Here is an 18,140-nt window from a genome sequence, read left to right on the forward strand (position 1 = left end):
ATGTTTTTTGGAATGTGGGAGGAAACCGGAGCCCGGGGAGAACATGCAAACTCCACACAGGGAGGCCGGAGCTGGAATCGAACCCGGTACCTCTGCACTGTGAAGCCGACGTGCTAACCACTGGACTACCGGGCCGCCCTCTTAGAGTAAAGATGCTTTTGTTTTTTCTTGCTATCACATTATGGAACAGTGTGGCATTGAGTGAAGCTTTGAAAACACTTACGGTCAAAATTGAAACCAAGGCTAATCTTCTCTTCTAGACTGGTATTTTTATATCCAACTCCAGAGGAAACAGTGCCTCACCCACGTTCATCTTTTTGCTATGGCTATCCGTGTCAATGCAAAACAAACAATGAGTATTCAATTTAATTGTGTTCTGTCACATTTTTCAAATCTGATTCGAAATTTGAAGATTTTGGTGATCGTGTGATGTAAGAATTAAACTTTTTTTTCCATTGCTACTCAAAATATGTGTAGCCACCGCCGTGACCAGGTGCCCAAATTTACTGAGCAATTTGACCTACAGCAGGGAAAACATGAATAAATCAAGCAAAGGTTTCTGAAGAAAAGAGAACATTTAATGTGACATGCTGTAGTAACTATACAGCAGGGGTGGCCAACCAGTCAGAGACGAAGAGCCAATTTTTTTACCGTGTTAATGCAAAGAGCCACACACACACACACACACACACACATACGACCATCACAGATTCTTGCACGCCACGACGAGCAACAGCCTGAGTGCCCGAACATAAATGAAAGCTAAAGACACAAACACACAAAGCCCCCCCCCCCCTCCCCGCCCCATTTCCTCCTCCCACCGCTCGCGGTCAACTTGGGACCAGTCTGCTGACTCTTGATCGATTGCGATCGACGTATTGGGGCACCCCTGCCTTAAAAACAGAGGTAATTCGCTGATTAGCTAAGCACTTAGCGCCATTGTCTGCGCATGAGCGGTGATTCAGTCCTCTTATTGGTTGCCCTCTATGTCAATCAAGTAACGGGATTGGTGATAGGCTGACGTAGTACATTCTATGTATTAAGCACCGTTGTTTTCATGGCAGCGCCATCGCCGAGGCGTTTTCGACAATTGTCGTTTGAAAGCCCGGGAGCCGCATTGAACCAGCCAAAGAGCCGCATGCGGCTCGCGAGCCGCGGGCTGGCCACCACTGCTATACAGCATTAAACACTCACACCTCACATTTTGTGTTTGTGTGAGGGTGAAGGTGGTGTCTTACGGCCCTGACATGTTGACGCTCTGCGCTCACGTTCAGGAGCAAAAATCACAGTAACCAGGTAAAATCAATCTTTGAGTTGCCTGTTATTTTGCAAATTTACAGTATTCACTGTGACTGTGAGTAGAATAGCATTTTTTAGCCAGACGGAAAGCTGACATGGAATAAAATCATGTAAAACAGAAGGAGACAGAAGTTTTGGTTTCACATTTTTGCTTCTCTGCAGGTGGATAATTTAGCATTGTTAATAATATGAGCACTCAAATAGACATTTACTACTTTATTTGAAAGTAAGCCTCAACTAAACATCTTTTTTTCCTGAGTTTTTGTCACATGCAGGAATAAACCTTTGCACCCGCTGTACTGAGTTCATTAAAACACGAGAGCTTCTAACCATACAAGTCAAGGTTTAAAAAAAAAAAAAACGACAGCTGCGGCGTTTTCCTCACCTCGGATGTCAAAAGGGTTTTGTGGCTCCTGGTGTTTGTTTGTTTTTTTGTTGTTTGTTTGCTTTCTGTGGGAGATGGTCCAAGTGGCTCTTGAAGTACTCAAGGTTGCCAACCCCTGGTTTGTAGTAAAGACTATTGATTCTCATGTAAGATCATTCTGTGTGCTGCGAGAACGTTTTCAAACTTTACTGACAGTAATTGGTCTAAAAATTATAATTCATTCATTACAAATAATATGTCTTTGTTTTTCAAACTATACAAGTGATGTAGAGATGCACCGATTTGTTTTAAACCAAGTATGATTACAAGTGTTTACATCTGAGTACATGTCGATAAGTACCGATATTTGATCAAGCCATTACATCTTGAAAACGTGTTGGCTTTCAGCAAATATTGTTCAAAAACGCAAAACACAAACTTTTCTCAAACATGCCAGATTTCAACACAAAAGAAAACAACATTACTGGCATTTTTATATCCGAATGCATGTTTTTCTAATAGTCTGGCCACTCATTTCACTCACAGTAAAGTAAGCCTGTAACACAAGGTATTTCAGCGATGTTCTTTTTCCCGTCTCAACAGTAGGGCACACGACATGAAAGGAGTAGAATCAAGAATAAAGAGAGAAACTCGGAGAGGAAGAAGAATGTAGAGTCTGGTAGATGTAAACCAATAGGAATAGGGAGTCCACAAAACCTGTGTGTTAACCACCGAATGAACTGAGTAAAAAGAAATGTAAGACTAGTTCCTTCGAATTCCTCGGCTAAAAGTGTTGCCATTTGTGTTCAGATGAAGCTACTAAGTATTGGTGCATCGCTGCGTGATGGATTATGACAGGCAGAACAATTAAACGCTCTTCTACTGGCACCAGATCATCATTATTTCATTTTGTTTGGTGGTGCACTGTGGAATTTAGAATCTGTGCCTTGGCTCAATAAAAAAGCACGCAAAGGACTGGATTCGACAATGGTATTGACTCACATTAGTGCTAACAATGCATGAGCAGTGTTCGGAAGGGTCGACCAATTTTCAATCGATCCAGGGTTACCATTCAATTGTCCTTACTGCAAGAAAGTGTAATATTAAAATGAATTCTGAGCCTATCCCACCTGATTTCGGGAGGGAGGCAGACTACAATCTGGACTGGTCACCAGTCAGTCATAGGGCACACACTGAATGTATGTCTGCCTCTACAGGACACACAAACACGCTAGCTCTCTCTCTCTCTCTCTCTCTCTCTCTCTCTCTCTCTCTCACTCATGTTCACCATCACCGTGTAGGAACCGAACCCACACTGCTTGGACCCCAATCAGGCGAATGTAACACAGCACCATCAGTGACTTGCTTTCTGAAATATTCAGTAGAAAAAAAAAACTGTACACAGTTTTTTTTTCTCAATTTCAAGTGAATTCAAGTTCATGCTTCACATTTAACTTCATACTTTGAAAAAAATGAACACGAAAGAAAGCCCTCTCTGCTATGAGCTCATTCATACAGAAGAGAAGACGTGTTTATACTGTTTGATCTCTATTTATAGCCAAACAAAAGAATGGAGAGCAAATAAAAGCCAGCTCATTACTGCATCCCTCGAATACTGGCTGCCAACTATTCAGCTGAGGGAGGTGTAGAATTCTGGTGATACTTTATTCTGATAATGCTGACAAAAGGCCTACTTCACCAAAATCATGTAAAAACAACAAAGTTCATACATTAAAAAAAATAGGAAACTTGCTTTTTGATTAAGTGATGATGCTACACAGTTTTGAGTGAATATTTTCAAGAAAAAAAAGTGCTGTCAAATGATGCACTGTTACAAGCAAATATATGAGACTCCCACGAATTTTAGGAAAAGCCAACCCGCTTTCCCTCTTCTTCTAGCGTCAAAACGGCATCCCTGCCATCCGTGTGAAAGAAGAAAAAGTGCCGCTGACCCGGTTACGTCAAGACAAAGCGCGCCTACCGTCAACGGCCATGCTCGGTCTCAGCGTGGGTCTCTCCGTGATGCTGTCAGCAGGGTTCTTCCATTCTGCTGCCGGCAATGTTCGGAGGGTGTGGAAGTTGAAGAAGGAGGAGAAGGAGAAGCGCTTTCAGCCGGACGACACTCTTCGCTTGCCGCGACCATTTGTTGTCACAGAAGCCGGCAGCCCGCACACACGAGACGGCGAGGGCTGAAGCTCCGCCCACTCCCCCCGCACCTGACAGCCCTGTGCTTGAAAGGTCACGACCGGACGGACACTCTGCGCTCGTTTCTGTCTTTCCATCACTCATTTTTAGTACTGTACTCAATATGGGGGGCTGTTGAGTTGTCATACTTTACATTGATGTCTTATATGAAATAATTTATCTCTTTGGTCACGTGCCTGTATTTTTTTTATTTTTTGCATTGGAGCACATAGAACAAGAGTTTGAAAGAATTTACAACCCAGGTGTCAAACTCAAGGCCTGGGGCGAGATCCTTTCACCACATCATTTTAGGTGGCCTGCAAAAGCAAATAATGTGTATCGACTGCATGATTCTTTACTGAAATACAAAATTGCAAATTGTCTTCAACATTGAGAAGTTGCAAACATTTTGTTACCAAAGATGTATGTACTTCTCTGTTGTGGAACGATGATACATTTAAAAGGTTAAATTATGATTTGTTCAATAAACAGCTGAAAGTGGATCGTTTTTGTCGGTTAAGGCACCCCTCTCTCCAAAAGTCATCTGGGATACGCCTCAGATCACTGACAACTCTAAGAGGTATGGAAATGAATGGACATACACATACTAATTCTAGTCCCACAATGGACAAAATAGCGAGCATCCAGCCCTGCACATCTCCCCAGAATGTAAATATAATTTCCCCTTTGCATGAAAATTACAGGACAGTCATTATGATCATTTCTCTGCCTTCATGTGTCAGCTCTGCAATTGACTGTGACTGTCACCATGATGAATGCGATGGAAAAGGGATGGCGAGTCATTTCAGAGCAGTGGTTCTTAACCTTCTTAAAGGTACCGAACCCAACCAGTTAAAATGCACATTCACCGAACCTTTCATTAGTGAAAAACAAAAATGTGACTTTTTAAAAATTCAAGATATTAAAAAAAGGCATTTATTAAAAACTGAAAAAAGTTAATAAAATTTCAAGACATAAGTATACTTTTTTCTTTTCTTTTTTTAATTGTATGACATACTATCACGACAGTCACACTTGACAACTAAGCAAATTTCCCACAGCACCGATTGGACAAACAGTGTAATGTAATCATCTGTAGTCAGTGATGGCCAAGCGTATGGCAAGCCATTTGAGCATTTATTCCAAATCCCTGATATCAAACATACGTGTGTTACACTAGTTCGATCTCTTTCAGCACTAGTTCGACACTCGGCCACACTAGTGACACACTTTGTCGAACTAGTTGCATACAAACTCCAACTAGTCATTCATTTTCAGGAACATGTCAACTTGTCAATCATGGATTATTCTAACATGTGAATTTGTGACCCGTGATTTCCTGCGCGAGTAAACAAGTGCGAGCTGAAATACTCACTAGTTTACTAGTGGCGGATAAAACAGTAGCTAGTTTACTAGTTAAAGCCCCTTGACGCCTTGATATCTAACTAGTGAGTGTCAAAAATGTTACTTGTTCACTGGTGATGCCCCAAATATTTACTAGTTGCACTAGTGTGACATTTAATGTCGCACTAGTTCAACTAGTGAGGTCTAAAATGTTCACTAGTAGAACTAGTGGATGCCAACCTGCTCACTAGTAAGCTAGTTGCACAAAATATAATGAGGAGGTGGGGCAGAAATGTGGCTGCAGGATTCCTATTGGATCTGCAGTTAAAATACACCAATCGGGATTCAGATTTTGTCATAATCACACCCACTTCATTTGCATGTTTTACACTAGTTTACAAGTTGTCCTGAGGATTTGCAGCTAGTTCACTAGAGGATGCCCATTATTGGTTACATGTCGACGAGTGAATCCAGAAATCCAAACTAGTAAACTAGGTGCAATCGATTTGACCTTACATGTTAACTAGACGGTTTCAAAATGTGAACATGTTCACAAGTCAATGTAGAGATATCCACTAGTTACACTCGTTGGGCTCATTTTCACTGTACTTGTTAACTAGTGATACACATGTTTCCTCACTAGTAAACTAGTTGGGTTCAGTGTGACATACTAGTGAGCTAGTGACACAGATTTTCATATCACTAGTTAACTAGTGGAACGTATTTTGTCTCACTTGTCAGGCTCAATGCTGAACATGTATAGACTTTGACTGAACATGTTTGACAAAACTGGGCACTAGGTGACATGTGCACACATCTAGTTTACTAGTGAAATAATCACATTTGGCTAGTTTACGTGTTTGGCAGTTACAAAACTTTACAAGTTCACTAGTTGTGCACACATGTCAACTAGTAAGCAATTTTATTTAGCTAGTGCGATGTGCATGCCAGCTAGTATGCCAAAAACATGAGCTAGTGCAACAAAAATCCCTACATGTTAGATATTTGTTGCACTCGTTGTGCACAGTCGCTCACAAGTGCTGATTAACACCAACAAGTGAAAAGAAAAGCCCAACATGTAGGAAAAATGTCAAAAATGTTCAGTCAAACCTTGCACAAGTTCATTTCTTGGTCTGACTAGTGAGACAAAATGCCTCCCACTAGTTAACTAGTTGAATAAACACGAGCGTCTCTAGTGAACTAGTGGGCGTTTTGTGGCTTACATGTCAACTAGTAAGCCTCAAAATGATCTTACTAGTGAACTAGTGGGCGTTTTGTGGCTTACATGTCAACTAGTAAGCCTCAAAATGAGCTTACTAGTGAACTAGTGGGCGTTTTGTGGCTTACATGTCAACTAGTAAGCCTCACAATGATCTTACTAGTGAACTAGTGGGCGTTTTGGGGCATACATGTCAACTAGTAAGCATCAAAATGATCTTACTAGTGAACTAGTGGGCGTTTTGCGGCTTACATGTCAACTAGTAAGCTTCAAAATGATCTTACTAGTGAACTAGTGGGCACATTTATGGCCTTACATGTTCACTAGTAAGCGTCAAGATGATCTTACTAGTGAACTAGTGGGCACATTTATGGCCTTACATGTTCACTAGTAAGCGTCAAAATGATCTTACTAGTGAACTAGTGGGCGTTTTGTGGCTTACATGTTCACTAGTAAGCGTCAAAATGATCTTACTAGTGAACAAGTGGGCAATATGGAATAAATACTCAAAGGGCTTGCCCGGCAAGCCCTTTGAGTATTTATTCATCCGTGTTGTATTGTAGACCAATGAGAGCACGTCCGACAGACACGTGGACTTCGGGCAGCCAATCATGATGCATTTCGAGCCAAGAACGGAAGAGAAAACTTTCAGACGCATTGAAAGCTTTTCGGGTAAATATTACTCTTGTTGTTACACACAATGTTGTTTTACGATTATTTTAGGCGGTAAAGTTATGGTGTAAATGTCAAATATGTGGTCAATTTATCAAGATGAAGCCTGTTTAAAAATTTGCTCCAACGATTTCGGAGATGTGTCTGACTTTGACAGCAATGGCGGCAGTTCAACGCTGACAGTCGCAGTCGGGTGCAGATTTATTTCGGCAGGACTTTCTCAAATCTGCCGTTTGCTCTGACAGTTCTCTGTCCGACAGTCACATTTTGTCTTATTACTCACAAGCTAATTGACATTTAAAAAAGAGTTAAAGTTAATGTTTGGAACATGATTTTGCTCTTACTGTTTGCTGCCTTAGTTCGTTTGAATTATTCGCTGCCCGCATTACATGAAGTACATTTTTTAATATTCACAAGACTGTAACTGTGCATTATAAATAATGTAACATTTGCACTATGTTTTACTGGATCTACAACTAAACTAAACTAGGTCCTCGTTTCTGGGAGAGTCCACAGCACCTCCTGCATCACAACCATTCTGCCGGCACACCTTCAGCAGCACGATGTTTCTAACGGGAGCTGGAGGGTGATCAGCTTCATTGAAGAACAGGAGGAGGAGAGGCACAACGTTTGTCATCTGTGATATGTTTTTAGACTTTTCTCCTCATTAAAAAAAAACGGTGTATGTTTTGTTAATTTCTTGATATAGTTCTTGTATTTAAATATTTTAACAATCAAATATTTTTCAACTGTGTTTTGGATATGAATTGTATGAAATAAATCAGTGAAGCCCCAATCAAATTCTACTCCATCTAATCTGCTCGATCACACTGCTGTCAAGATGCTGTAAATAATGCCTTCATTCATGATTGTAGAAACCCCAGAACGGTAAACATGTGATTATTTTATTTTAAAATACAAGAAGCCTATGTTTTTCAATTGTGCTCATTTTCGTTGTATTGCACGACAAATATAATAGATGAGCCGGTTTGGGGACATCATCAACCAAGCTGCTGCTCCAATTGCAATGCGATGTCCTGCTCTCCTAGATTCGCATCTACACCACAAATGATAGCATCCTAACTGATTTAGCAACAACTGAAAATTCACATCATTATTTAGGGAGAATATGTTGCAGAACTGCTGCATTATATGGTGCCGTATTAATTTTATTTAGTATAGCATACATATATAAAAGTGGAAAGATACTGTAGAGCTGTACCATTACTCTTTATCTCCGTGTACATAATAAATAAACATCACCTACAGATACATTGACTGGTAAAAATTGCTTGATTCCTTCTGTATACTGCAGATATTACGCAAATGGCGGTAAATAATTGTGAAAGCTCAGAATCAGGTTTTAAAGGGTTAATTTTTTGCTGGGTGGTGCTCTTATCGTGGAGCCAATAGGAGGTGTTCACTTCTGGCACTGTCCTGCCTCCTGATTAGCATTTAGCGTAACTAGTGTGACCAGTGAGCCATTAGTGTTTCACATGTTGTACAAGTGAACATTTTGCCATCACTAGTTAACTAGTTAAATCAAACGACCATTTAACTAGTTGACTAGTGAGTAGGGTGACATCCACTAGTGCGACATTTTGACTTCACTAGTCGAACTAGTGAAGTCAAAATGTCGCACTAGTGGATCTTTGTGGCATCACTGGTGAGCAAGTAACATTTTTGGACTCACTAGTTGGATATCAAGGCTTTAACGGTCTTAAACTAGTGCACTATCAACGTTTTATCCTCCACTAGTTAACTAATGGATATTTCAGCTCCCACTAGTTAACTAGTGCAGGAAATCATAGGCCACTAGTTAACATGTTAGAACAATCCACGTTTCACTAGTTAACACTTTTTAAACCTTACTAGTAAACTAGTAAGACTTTGAACCTCACTAGTTTGGTCTAGTGGGCCACTAGGGCATAAAAAAGCTGACTAGCTGGGAAGTTCCCTCTGCTTGTGTGCTTCCAGGTGTCACTAGTTAGAATTTTGTCAGCACTAGTTGGACAAAAGTGGCACTAGTTGCCAAAAATGAGTGGCTAGTGAGGATTTCTGTGCAACTAGTTCGACATTCGGTGTCACTAGTGTGGCCGAGTGTCGAACTAGTGCTGAAAGAGATCGAACTAGTGTAACACACTTATTTTTGATATCAGGGATTTGGAATAAATGCTCAAATGGCTTGCCATACAAGCGGGCTTGTCAGAATTAATTGACATCTTGAGTCGGGTGTGTCTTAGCCTCCATGGCAGAGGCGAAGTCGAACCCATGAGACCGATCGAACCCAGGTTAAGAACCACTGTTTTAGAGTGAGTTACATTTTGTCAGTGCACTACTCTTACTTTCATCCAATATGGAATCAATAAAGTCTCTTTCTCTCTCTCTCTCTGTCTGTCTCTCTCTCTCTCTCTCACTCTCTCTCTCACACATTATGGAGAGTATTTTATCAAAGGCAAAAATACTATTTTGGAAAAAACTGCAGAAATAGCAACTGAATTTAATGAGTATTTTGTCAACATCGGCAGTAACCTAGCAAAACAAATTCCTGATCCAACAAACTTGTTTGAAATAGATAGATATGTAGAAAAAAACTCCTCCACGATGTTCCTTACTGCTGTAAAACAAGAAGAAGTATCAAATATTATAAAAACTTTTAAAAATAAAAAGTCAACTGATTGCTTTAATATTGACATGACAATAATAAAGCAGATTATAGAATATGTAGTGCGACCTTTCACGCACATATGCAACCTGTCATTCAAAGCTGGTATCTTTCCATCAAAAATGAAAATTGCTAAAGTTATTCCAATCTATAAAAGTGGAGAAAGACATCGGTTTACAAATTATAGACCAATATCACTACTACCACAATTTTCAAAAATATTAGAAAAACTATTTTCTCGCAGACTTGATAGCTTTATACAAAAGCATGCGCTGTTAAGTGAGAATCAATATGGCTTCAGGGAAAAACGGACCACCTCAATGGCAGTTATGGAGTTTGTGGAAGCAATAGCCACTAATATAGACAACAAAGAATTTACTGTTGGGGTTTTCCTAGATCTAAAAAAAGCTTTTGACACAATAGATCACAGTATATTATTGAAAAAACTAGAAAGATATGGCATTAGAGGTGTAGCTTATAAATGGATAAAAAGTTATTTAGAAAACAGATATCAGTACGTGCAACTCAACAATAAAAAAACGAATCAACTAAAAATCACTCACGGAGTTCCTCAGGGGTCAGTGCTTGGTCCAAAACTATTCATCTTATATATAAATGATATCTGCAAGGTCTCAAAACAATTTAAATGTGTCCTATTTGCTGATGATACAACTTTCTACTGTTCTGGAATAAATCTGAAACAGCTCCTGACAACCGTAGAAAACGAATTAAACAAATTAAAAAACTGGTTCGACAGAAATAAATTGTCACTTAACCTGAGAAAATCATGGCACAAGACCAATCAAACACCAAGCTAAAATTATGGTAAACTCAATTGAGATAGAAAGAGCGTATGAAACCAAGTTTCTCGGATTAGTAATAGACTCAACACTATGTTGGAAGCCACATATCGATAACGTAAAAAGAAAAATAGCCAAAACCGTAGGGATCCTCTACAAAACCAAGGAAGTGCTAAATAAGAGATCTTTGTACACATTATACACTTCATTATTATTACCATATATGACCTACTGTGTGGAAATATGGGGAAATGCCTGCAAAACAAACACACTCCCTATTCTCAACCTACAAAAAAAAGCAATTCGAATTATTAATAGATCAAAATATACGGAACCCACAAATCCACTATTTATCAAATTAAATACGATGAAATTTTATGACCTGGTTGACTTTAAAATCGCCCAATTAATGTACAAAGCACACAATAACCTGCTCTGCCAAAACATTCAGAAGTTTTTCGAAATTCGAGAAAGCAGCTATGATTTAAGAGGTACCAATTTATTCAAAAAACTCAAAACAAGAACAAACATCAAGCAAAGAAGTGTATCTATCAAAGGTGTTAATCTGTGGAATAATCTCGAAACTGACCTGAAAATGAGTAAATCGCTTGCTGAGTTCAAAAACAAATTCAAGAAAATAGTACAAACAACCTACATCAATCAGAGTTAAAATGATAAATTCAAAACATTAAATATAATGATAAATCAGAACTAAGTTGATAAATAGAGAAAGCTATATAAATATCCATTATGAATACAAGAGAAAATTGACACAAGAGTGTCAGGGTGTGGAAGTATATAATCCCGATACAAACCAAAAGTTGTAAAAATATCACGGTTAAGGGTAAAGTATGAGCCTTAATGGAGACTTCTTTCTTCTTACTTTTTTCTTTTCTGATTGATATAAAAATGATTTATTAGATACAATCACATAACGGGGTAGGACTAGATAAGTTTTTTACTTCTTCCTACTCCCTTGAACATAATAACTGTGTTGTATGAAGATTGATTTCTTTCTTTTTTTATCTACCTTATTTTCTGTCAAATTATTACTGTATATATGTTTTATGTTCAATAAACAAACAAAACAAACAAACAAACAAACAAACACATACACACACACACGCACACACACGCACACACACACACACACACACACTGTTGAAAAGACAGCACAATAATGATATAATTATGAGTTCTGTGATAATTAGTTACCGGTACATTTCCAGAAGCAGATTTGGTAATGAAAATGCAGATGTAAAAACAGCTTTGATGAGTGTCAGGGCTTTGGGAGTTCATCAGAACTTTATTCCAATTGAAGTACTGCTGTTAGTCACATTTTTTGCTCGTTATAATTAAATTACAGACATAAAGAGGTTCCCTCAAATCCTCCAATTACTTGACTACTTCTTGGAAGCTAAAATCAATCAGTTATTTTTACAGGCTGCAGTTTCGTACAAACAGGTTAAATTATGGGTGTCCAAACTACAGGCTGTCTTCCATTTTTTTAGCAGCCCACAGCATATACCAAAATGCACAAATTCGATTCATATCACCCTGATGAATGAAGAGAATTCATTGAGAGCAGCAAATAGTCCATCAATTCATCCGTCCATTTTCTAATGTGCCTATCCTGACAAGGGTCATGGACATGCTGGAGCCAATCTATCTCAGCTGCCTTCGGTCAGTCGGCCGGGTACACCCTGAACTGGTTGCCAACCAGTCACAGGGCACACATACACGAACAACCATTCGCGTTCACATTCACAACTAGGGACAATTTGGAGTGTCCCTTTAACCTGCCATGCATATTTATTTTTAATGTGGGAGGAAACCCGAGTACCCCGAGAAATCCACGCAGGCCCGGGGAGAACATGCAAACTCCACACATTGAGGCCAGAGCTGGAATTGAGCCCGATATCTCTGCACTGTGAGGACAACGCGCTAACCTCATAGTGGGGAGGTGCAGGGTTCGTTTCCGGCTCCAGCCTTCCTGTGTGTTGATTGCATGTTCTCCCCGTGCCTGCGTGGGTTTTCTCCGGGTACTCCGGCTTCCTCCCACATTCCAAAAACATGCTTGGCAGGTCAATGGAACACTCTCAATTGTCCCTAGCTGTGATTGCGAGTGTGTAATGGTTGTTCGTCTATGTGTGCCCCACCTGCTGCCCAAGCAGCAGGTGGGGCACACATAGACCCCCTCCCCGCGACCCTTGTGAGGATAGGCGGAACAGAAAATGGATGGATGGGAGTCTGCATTACTTCTTTTAACCAAACATGTCCTTGTTTAGATAAGATATTTATTTGGGGACAATATGTTAATATGTCATTGTGAGAATCCAAAATCAAATTCACAATTACATCGCATTTGATTACATTTTTTTGCACAGGCTCCTGAAAATACATCATTTTATAGAGGTCTGTTTTTGTAGACATGTTCATGTGCACTAGGTGTAAAAACTGGCACATCTTCTCTTTAAAAGAATCGTTTTTTTCAGCGTTGAAATAAAAAGGTTTTGTTGAATAGACAGCAGGCCCCACAAAACCATTCCATCTAGCCAAATGAATATAGTGCCATTCATTGACCCATAGATGATTTATTGGTTTGGAAAATCAAGGCAGAGAGAAATCCCAACATTCAAGCATGTATGGTACCACAAATTCCTGCAATGCAATTGTTTACATTTTACTTTCCCTTGTTGGATGTCATAATTCCTTAGATTTTACATTCATCATCCTCCTGTTGTGACATAACATAACCCAATTTGAGGGAACTTGATTATGACTTTCGGGTTGAGTGAACGCTGGCGCGTTTTGGCTGCCGCTGCTCAACCCGTATTGTTTTGTGTTTTTTGTTATTGTAAAGTGTCCTTGGGTGTCTTGAAAGGCGCTTATAAATAAAATATATTATTATATTATTATTATTATTATTATTATTATTTCATTGACTCCATTACCCCCAGGAAATCCATCATAAGAGCTACGGAATATTCCATACTTCATATTATCCCTTTAGGAATAATAATCTCTACTGTATCTCTGCGTGCGTGTTACACATGCTGTGTACACTCGATCAGTTCCACTCACATCACAACATGATCCGACAGTACATGTGTCCTAATGGGCAGAGTGAGGTACACTCCACAAACATATCACGTCAGAGAGTCATTTGCCTTGATTATGTGGGTCTTGTCGGGGCGCAAGGTATGTCAACTCATCCAACACCACTGCGACATTGTTAACATTTTATTGATCGGGCTGCTGCTTCACTGTCGTTTACGGAAAACAAATGTGTGTACTGCGGACGATAACATCCATGCACACATTTGACCATCATGAATGAGAATTAGTTTCCTGCAAAAAGGACTAAACCAATCAATCCAGCCAGCAGATGCCATGGTCAGCCAGCATGTTCCAACAGGCACTTCAAAGAGGATCATTCGGGAGCAAATGCAGATTGCGTCTTTGTTACTATAATCTCACCATATCCCTGGCTAACCATCTCCAGCATTCAGAGGCTGCTTGGCACCAGTTCACCAAAATTCCTGTCCCCAAAAGACCTTCAAGAGGAGAGAATGGGAGCACATGCAATTTTAGAACGCAAATGTTTTGCTTTGCACCCCTCCCTTGGATATTGTGCGGGAAACAGTGGAAGTCTTCACACCCTGTTCAAACTCCAGGTTATTGTGATACTAAAATTATCTAAAAAAAAATTCCCACCATAAGTCAAAGTCATGCAACTCGCTTGACATTGTTTTTTTTGTTTGTTTGTTTTTTTAAAGACGAGAACTTCGTTTATTTTCCTACGCTAAGTAAAATGATTAAAATCCGTGAGTCATCTTGTCTGATCTGAAGCGAGTTGAGAGGATTAATAAAAATAATGCGTCACAAAAATAACCTCATATAACTGACTCTAAACTCATGTTAAATGGGATCTGCAAACATCTGTCACAAATAGTCGATTCACCCCGGCTCTGGCAACCCACACAGCTGACTGTAGCCACTGTCTTTATTTTTCACTCACTCACTCACTCGCTCGCTCATTCACCATCCCCTAGAGACGCACACATTTGCAAACGTGTTTAATCTCAGAGACAGATCTTAATTTAGAAGTGTGCTCATGTACGCCTGAAAGGACATTTGATCCTGTCTAACAGCGAGCAGTCAAAGCATGTATCTTTAATTCAGATGATGGTCAGCCCTGTGAATAATGAAGTAGACTTCAGCGGATTGCCGGGAATCTCGTTGTGCCAACCGGACGGCAAAGTCAGCAGCACGAATGCATGTGATGTTCCCTCTGAGTTTGTTCTAACACCCATACCGTCCTTATATTCTTGAAGCAACAGGTGACACCATGTATTTTATCCTGTTCATTTCATAGCACTACAAATAGGCTATCTTCTTCTTGCCAAGAGGGTGTTTGATATGACCACACAGAATACAGAATCAACTCAAGCACCCAATTTCACGATAACACCTTATATGTGGGTTGTAGTATGCTTGTGCTCAAACGGACTATTGTGGTCTTATAGCGGAAAGAAAACGGGAGCTTAATGGGCTCTAGCACCATTCAAGGAGAGAGGAGCCCTTTCTGAAAAGACACAGAGAAGCTATTGATGCTTGGAGTGTGGCATCAGCCTTCCCAAAGCTGGTGTCAGGGTGAATGGCTGTCTTTTAGTGGGCACTGAGAAATCACGGTGGCCAAATACAACACAACGGGGAAAGAAAAGCGGCCAAAAGGAAAAAAAAAAACCCTGGAAGGTGAATTTAAGCACACAGAAAGTGAAGTTTGAAAGAAGTGAGAGCTCAATGGAGCTTCTTAATCTGATATGAAAGGGGTGGCTCTTTCAGGTGAAAGTGAAAGAAATCCACTAAATTCCCAAAGGGAGCTGCTTTCACTGCTGAGTGCAAATGATTGAGAGGAAGTCATTTAATGTTGTCAGGTTGTGCTCCTGAGCTGTTTTCCTCATCAGTGAGCTGGGGGGAGATCTTGTTCTTCTCATGTCGACAGGCCCTTCTCTGTAACAATGCCATATCTCCTCTCATTTGTTTCAAATGGAGAGCAGAAGGTGACAGAACCTATTTGAGGAAATCCATTTGCTATCTTCTGATCATCTTTCCATGCCCCATTTGCGGCTGTCATGCGTGTGTGCATGCTTCCATAGGTACAGGACCGGTAGTGTATTTGTACTGTATACACAAACAAGCGGTGAGATGCATATCACCATGGAGCATATGTCTTTGCCCTTCCATACACATCCCTCTGCTTTGTGCACTGCAACAACACAGGCTGAAAAAATCGGCCTCCGGGCAGGAAACAATTGAAGTGAAACTCCAAGAGACATAGCAAAAAGAAGAAAGGAAGGGGGAAGAGAGGATGTAAGATTTGCACCATCGCTCATCATCTTTTCTCATCTTGAGTTTCATCTTTGAAAGTCAGTGGTGTTCATTCCGGTGGTCACTCCACCTCTGCCCACATTGACAATTGCGCTGGCCTTGTTACGTTTCAGTGAGGGCTTATTTTCTTCAGAATTTAGCTTTGTTCACTGAACATATAGTTTCTTCATTTTAGGGGGTATTTTATTGCTTTGGAAAAATCATTAAAATAATCATCTATCTGTTTTGGCTTTTTTTTGTTTATCTCCCCTATGCCTTTCTTTCTTCATGACATACATACGCTGATAATCTGTTAAATGTGGACAGTTCTTCTTACATGATTTTTAAAATCTGTGTAAAGCGAAATGTCTAGATTTGACACCATGGAGAACAGTGTTGTTGACAACCCTGCCAAATGGAATGATTAAATAAAAAAACAAAAAACAAAAAACCTAATCACAAGGTACCTTGAGATACAAGTAACACGAAACACACGTTTTTCATGATATGAGGCATTGTTCGGGCAATTTTTGGTTGGAGACTTGAGATACGACTGTTGTATGGTGGCTGTGAATTCAACCCAAATCACTCACTTTAGAATAAGCAGCTAAGAGTTTCATGCAAAGACTAAATAGCATCAATGTTGCAATGCTAAAACCACATAACTCAATTAATACCAAACTTTAAAAATACGTTTGCAAAAACCCAATCATTTAGTGCCAAAAAATACAACTACGTTTTGTGTGTGTTATTTTTTAATATTAATAAAGGACTTCGCACACCTCCTCAGTCAGTGTATTACTGTATATGTTTTATGTTCAATAAACAAACGAAACGAAACGAAAGTGTTGAGGCTGTGGGAATGATTTAAGTATGATGAATCACCACTAGACAGCAGGAGATCTTGGCCGCACGCAGTGTGAGTGGGTGTGCGGTGTGGTGCGTCGGCGAGGTGTCGTGCGGAAGCAGTGCGGTGTTGCGAAAATACCGGTATCTACACCGGTATACACCGGTAGCTACACACACACACACACACACACACACACACACACACACACACACACACACGCATGCACACAGATCAATATTCATGAAAATCTTAGATGTGTGGTTTTTAAACTGGGGTTCGATTGAACCCCAGGGGTCGACTCAACATGTCATTTAGTTATGACACGTCCGCTTGGCCATAGCTGGCTGCAAATGATCACATTACGTTGCTTGTCCAATCAGTGCTGCGGGAAATTTAGTTTGCTCAGTAGTCAAAGTGTGACTGTCGTGATTGTACCTTGTGTGATTTTTTTTTTTTTAATGTTTTAACACGTGCTATGTTGAGCAATGTATGAACAACCTGGATTCACATGCATCACAGAACGTGATGGGACTCAGCGTCCTATCTGCATGATTTGTCATGCCAAATTGAGCAACTCTAATCTCGCACCGGCAAAACTGAAGGAACACTTCTTGAATCTTTTTTTTTTTTTTTTTTTTACTAAAGGTTCGGTGGATGCGCATGTGAACTGGTTGGGTTCGGTACCTCTAACAAGGTTACCTTGCTTTTGATATTTTCTGTATCATAAATACAAAACAAAAAATTGTATCAAAAGCTGTGCTTGAAATGCATCCTTTCACAAAAAAAGCTCTTTTTCTCAGATTTTATTCTTGGAAACGAATACTTTCAAGAAACTTAAACTGCTGTTTACTAAAGAATGGTAAAAGGTAGAAATGTACTTTTTTTCGAATGAAAGAAGAGGGTTAAAGCTTTCTTTTGGTAGGTTCCATACTTACGTAGCTAGAAACATTTTCTGTAGGCCTTCAAAAATTTGTCAAAATGGTCAAAAATGGATGGCACCAGTGCTCCCAATTTGAGAAAAACGGCTGGCACAGGATGAAACACAAATGGTGCAGCAACACATTTCGAAATCCGAAGAAAAGTTGCCAACTGTAATTTCTTTGCAATGCTCAATTTCAGCCTCTTTTGGCCACACTCGGTGTGTGTCGGGGCTCGGTGACTCGCAATTGCGGCTGTTACCAACTGATGCAAACGAAAGGAGTGACTCATACCCGAACCAAAGTGTTCCCTAGGCATAATTTTAGCCACGTCCCAGCATAAATAAATACATACATACATACATACATAAATAACTAAAGAATGAAAGAAAGAAATCAGGAAACTTGAAATATTGAAAAACTGTTTAACCGGAGATCTCCACAAATCAGCGT

General features: G+C 39.9%; 1 protein-coding gene and 1 long non-coding RNA gene across 2 annotated transcripts in view; one reads left to right on the forward strand and one right to left on the reverse strand.

Annotated features, from left to right (window-relative positions):
* Window positions 1-3,835, reverse strand: part of samd10b (sterile alpha motif domain containing 10b) — a 58,035-nt gene extending 54,200 nt beyond the window's left edge. The window contains exon 1 of the mRNA XM_086124693.1: window positions 3,645-3,835. Coding sequence (XP_085980819.1) covers window positions 3,645-3,657 — 13 coding nt within the window. The 5' untranslated portion in view covers window positions 3,658-3,835. The remainder of the gene's footprint in view (window positions 1-3,644) is intronic.
* A 3,175-nt stretch (window positions 3,836-7,010) lies between these two features.
* Window positions 7,011-8,356, forward strand: LOC147211265 (uncharacterized). The gene is made up of 2 exons (XR_015102400.1): window positions 7,011-7,082; window positions 7,573-8,356. It is a non-coding gene; the product is annotated as an uncharacterized LOC147211265 (long non-coding RNA).
* Window positions 8,357-18,140: the final 9,784 nt, after the last annotated feature.

The sequence above is a fragment of the Hippocampus guttulatus genome, chromosome 1, assembly GCF_054856545.1.
Source record: "Hippocampus guttulatus isolate MCC_2025c chromosome 1, RoL_Hgut_1.0, whole genome shotgun sequence".
NCBI classification, from domain to species: Eukaryota; Metazoa; Chordata; class Actinopteri; order Syngnathiformes; family Syngnathidae; genus Hippocampus; species Hippocampus guttulatus.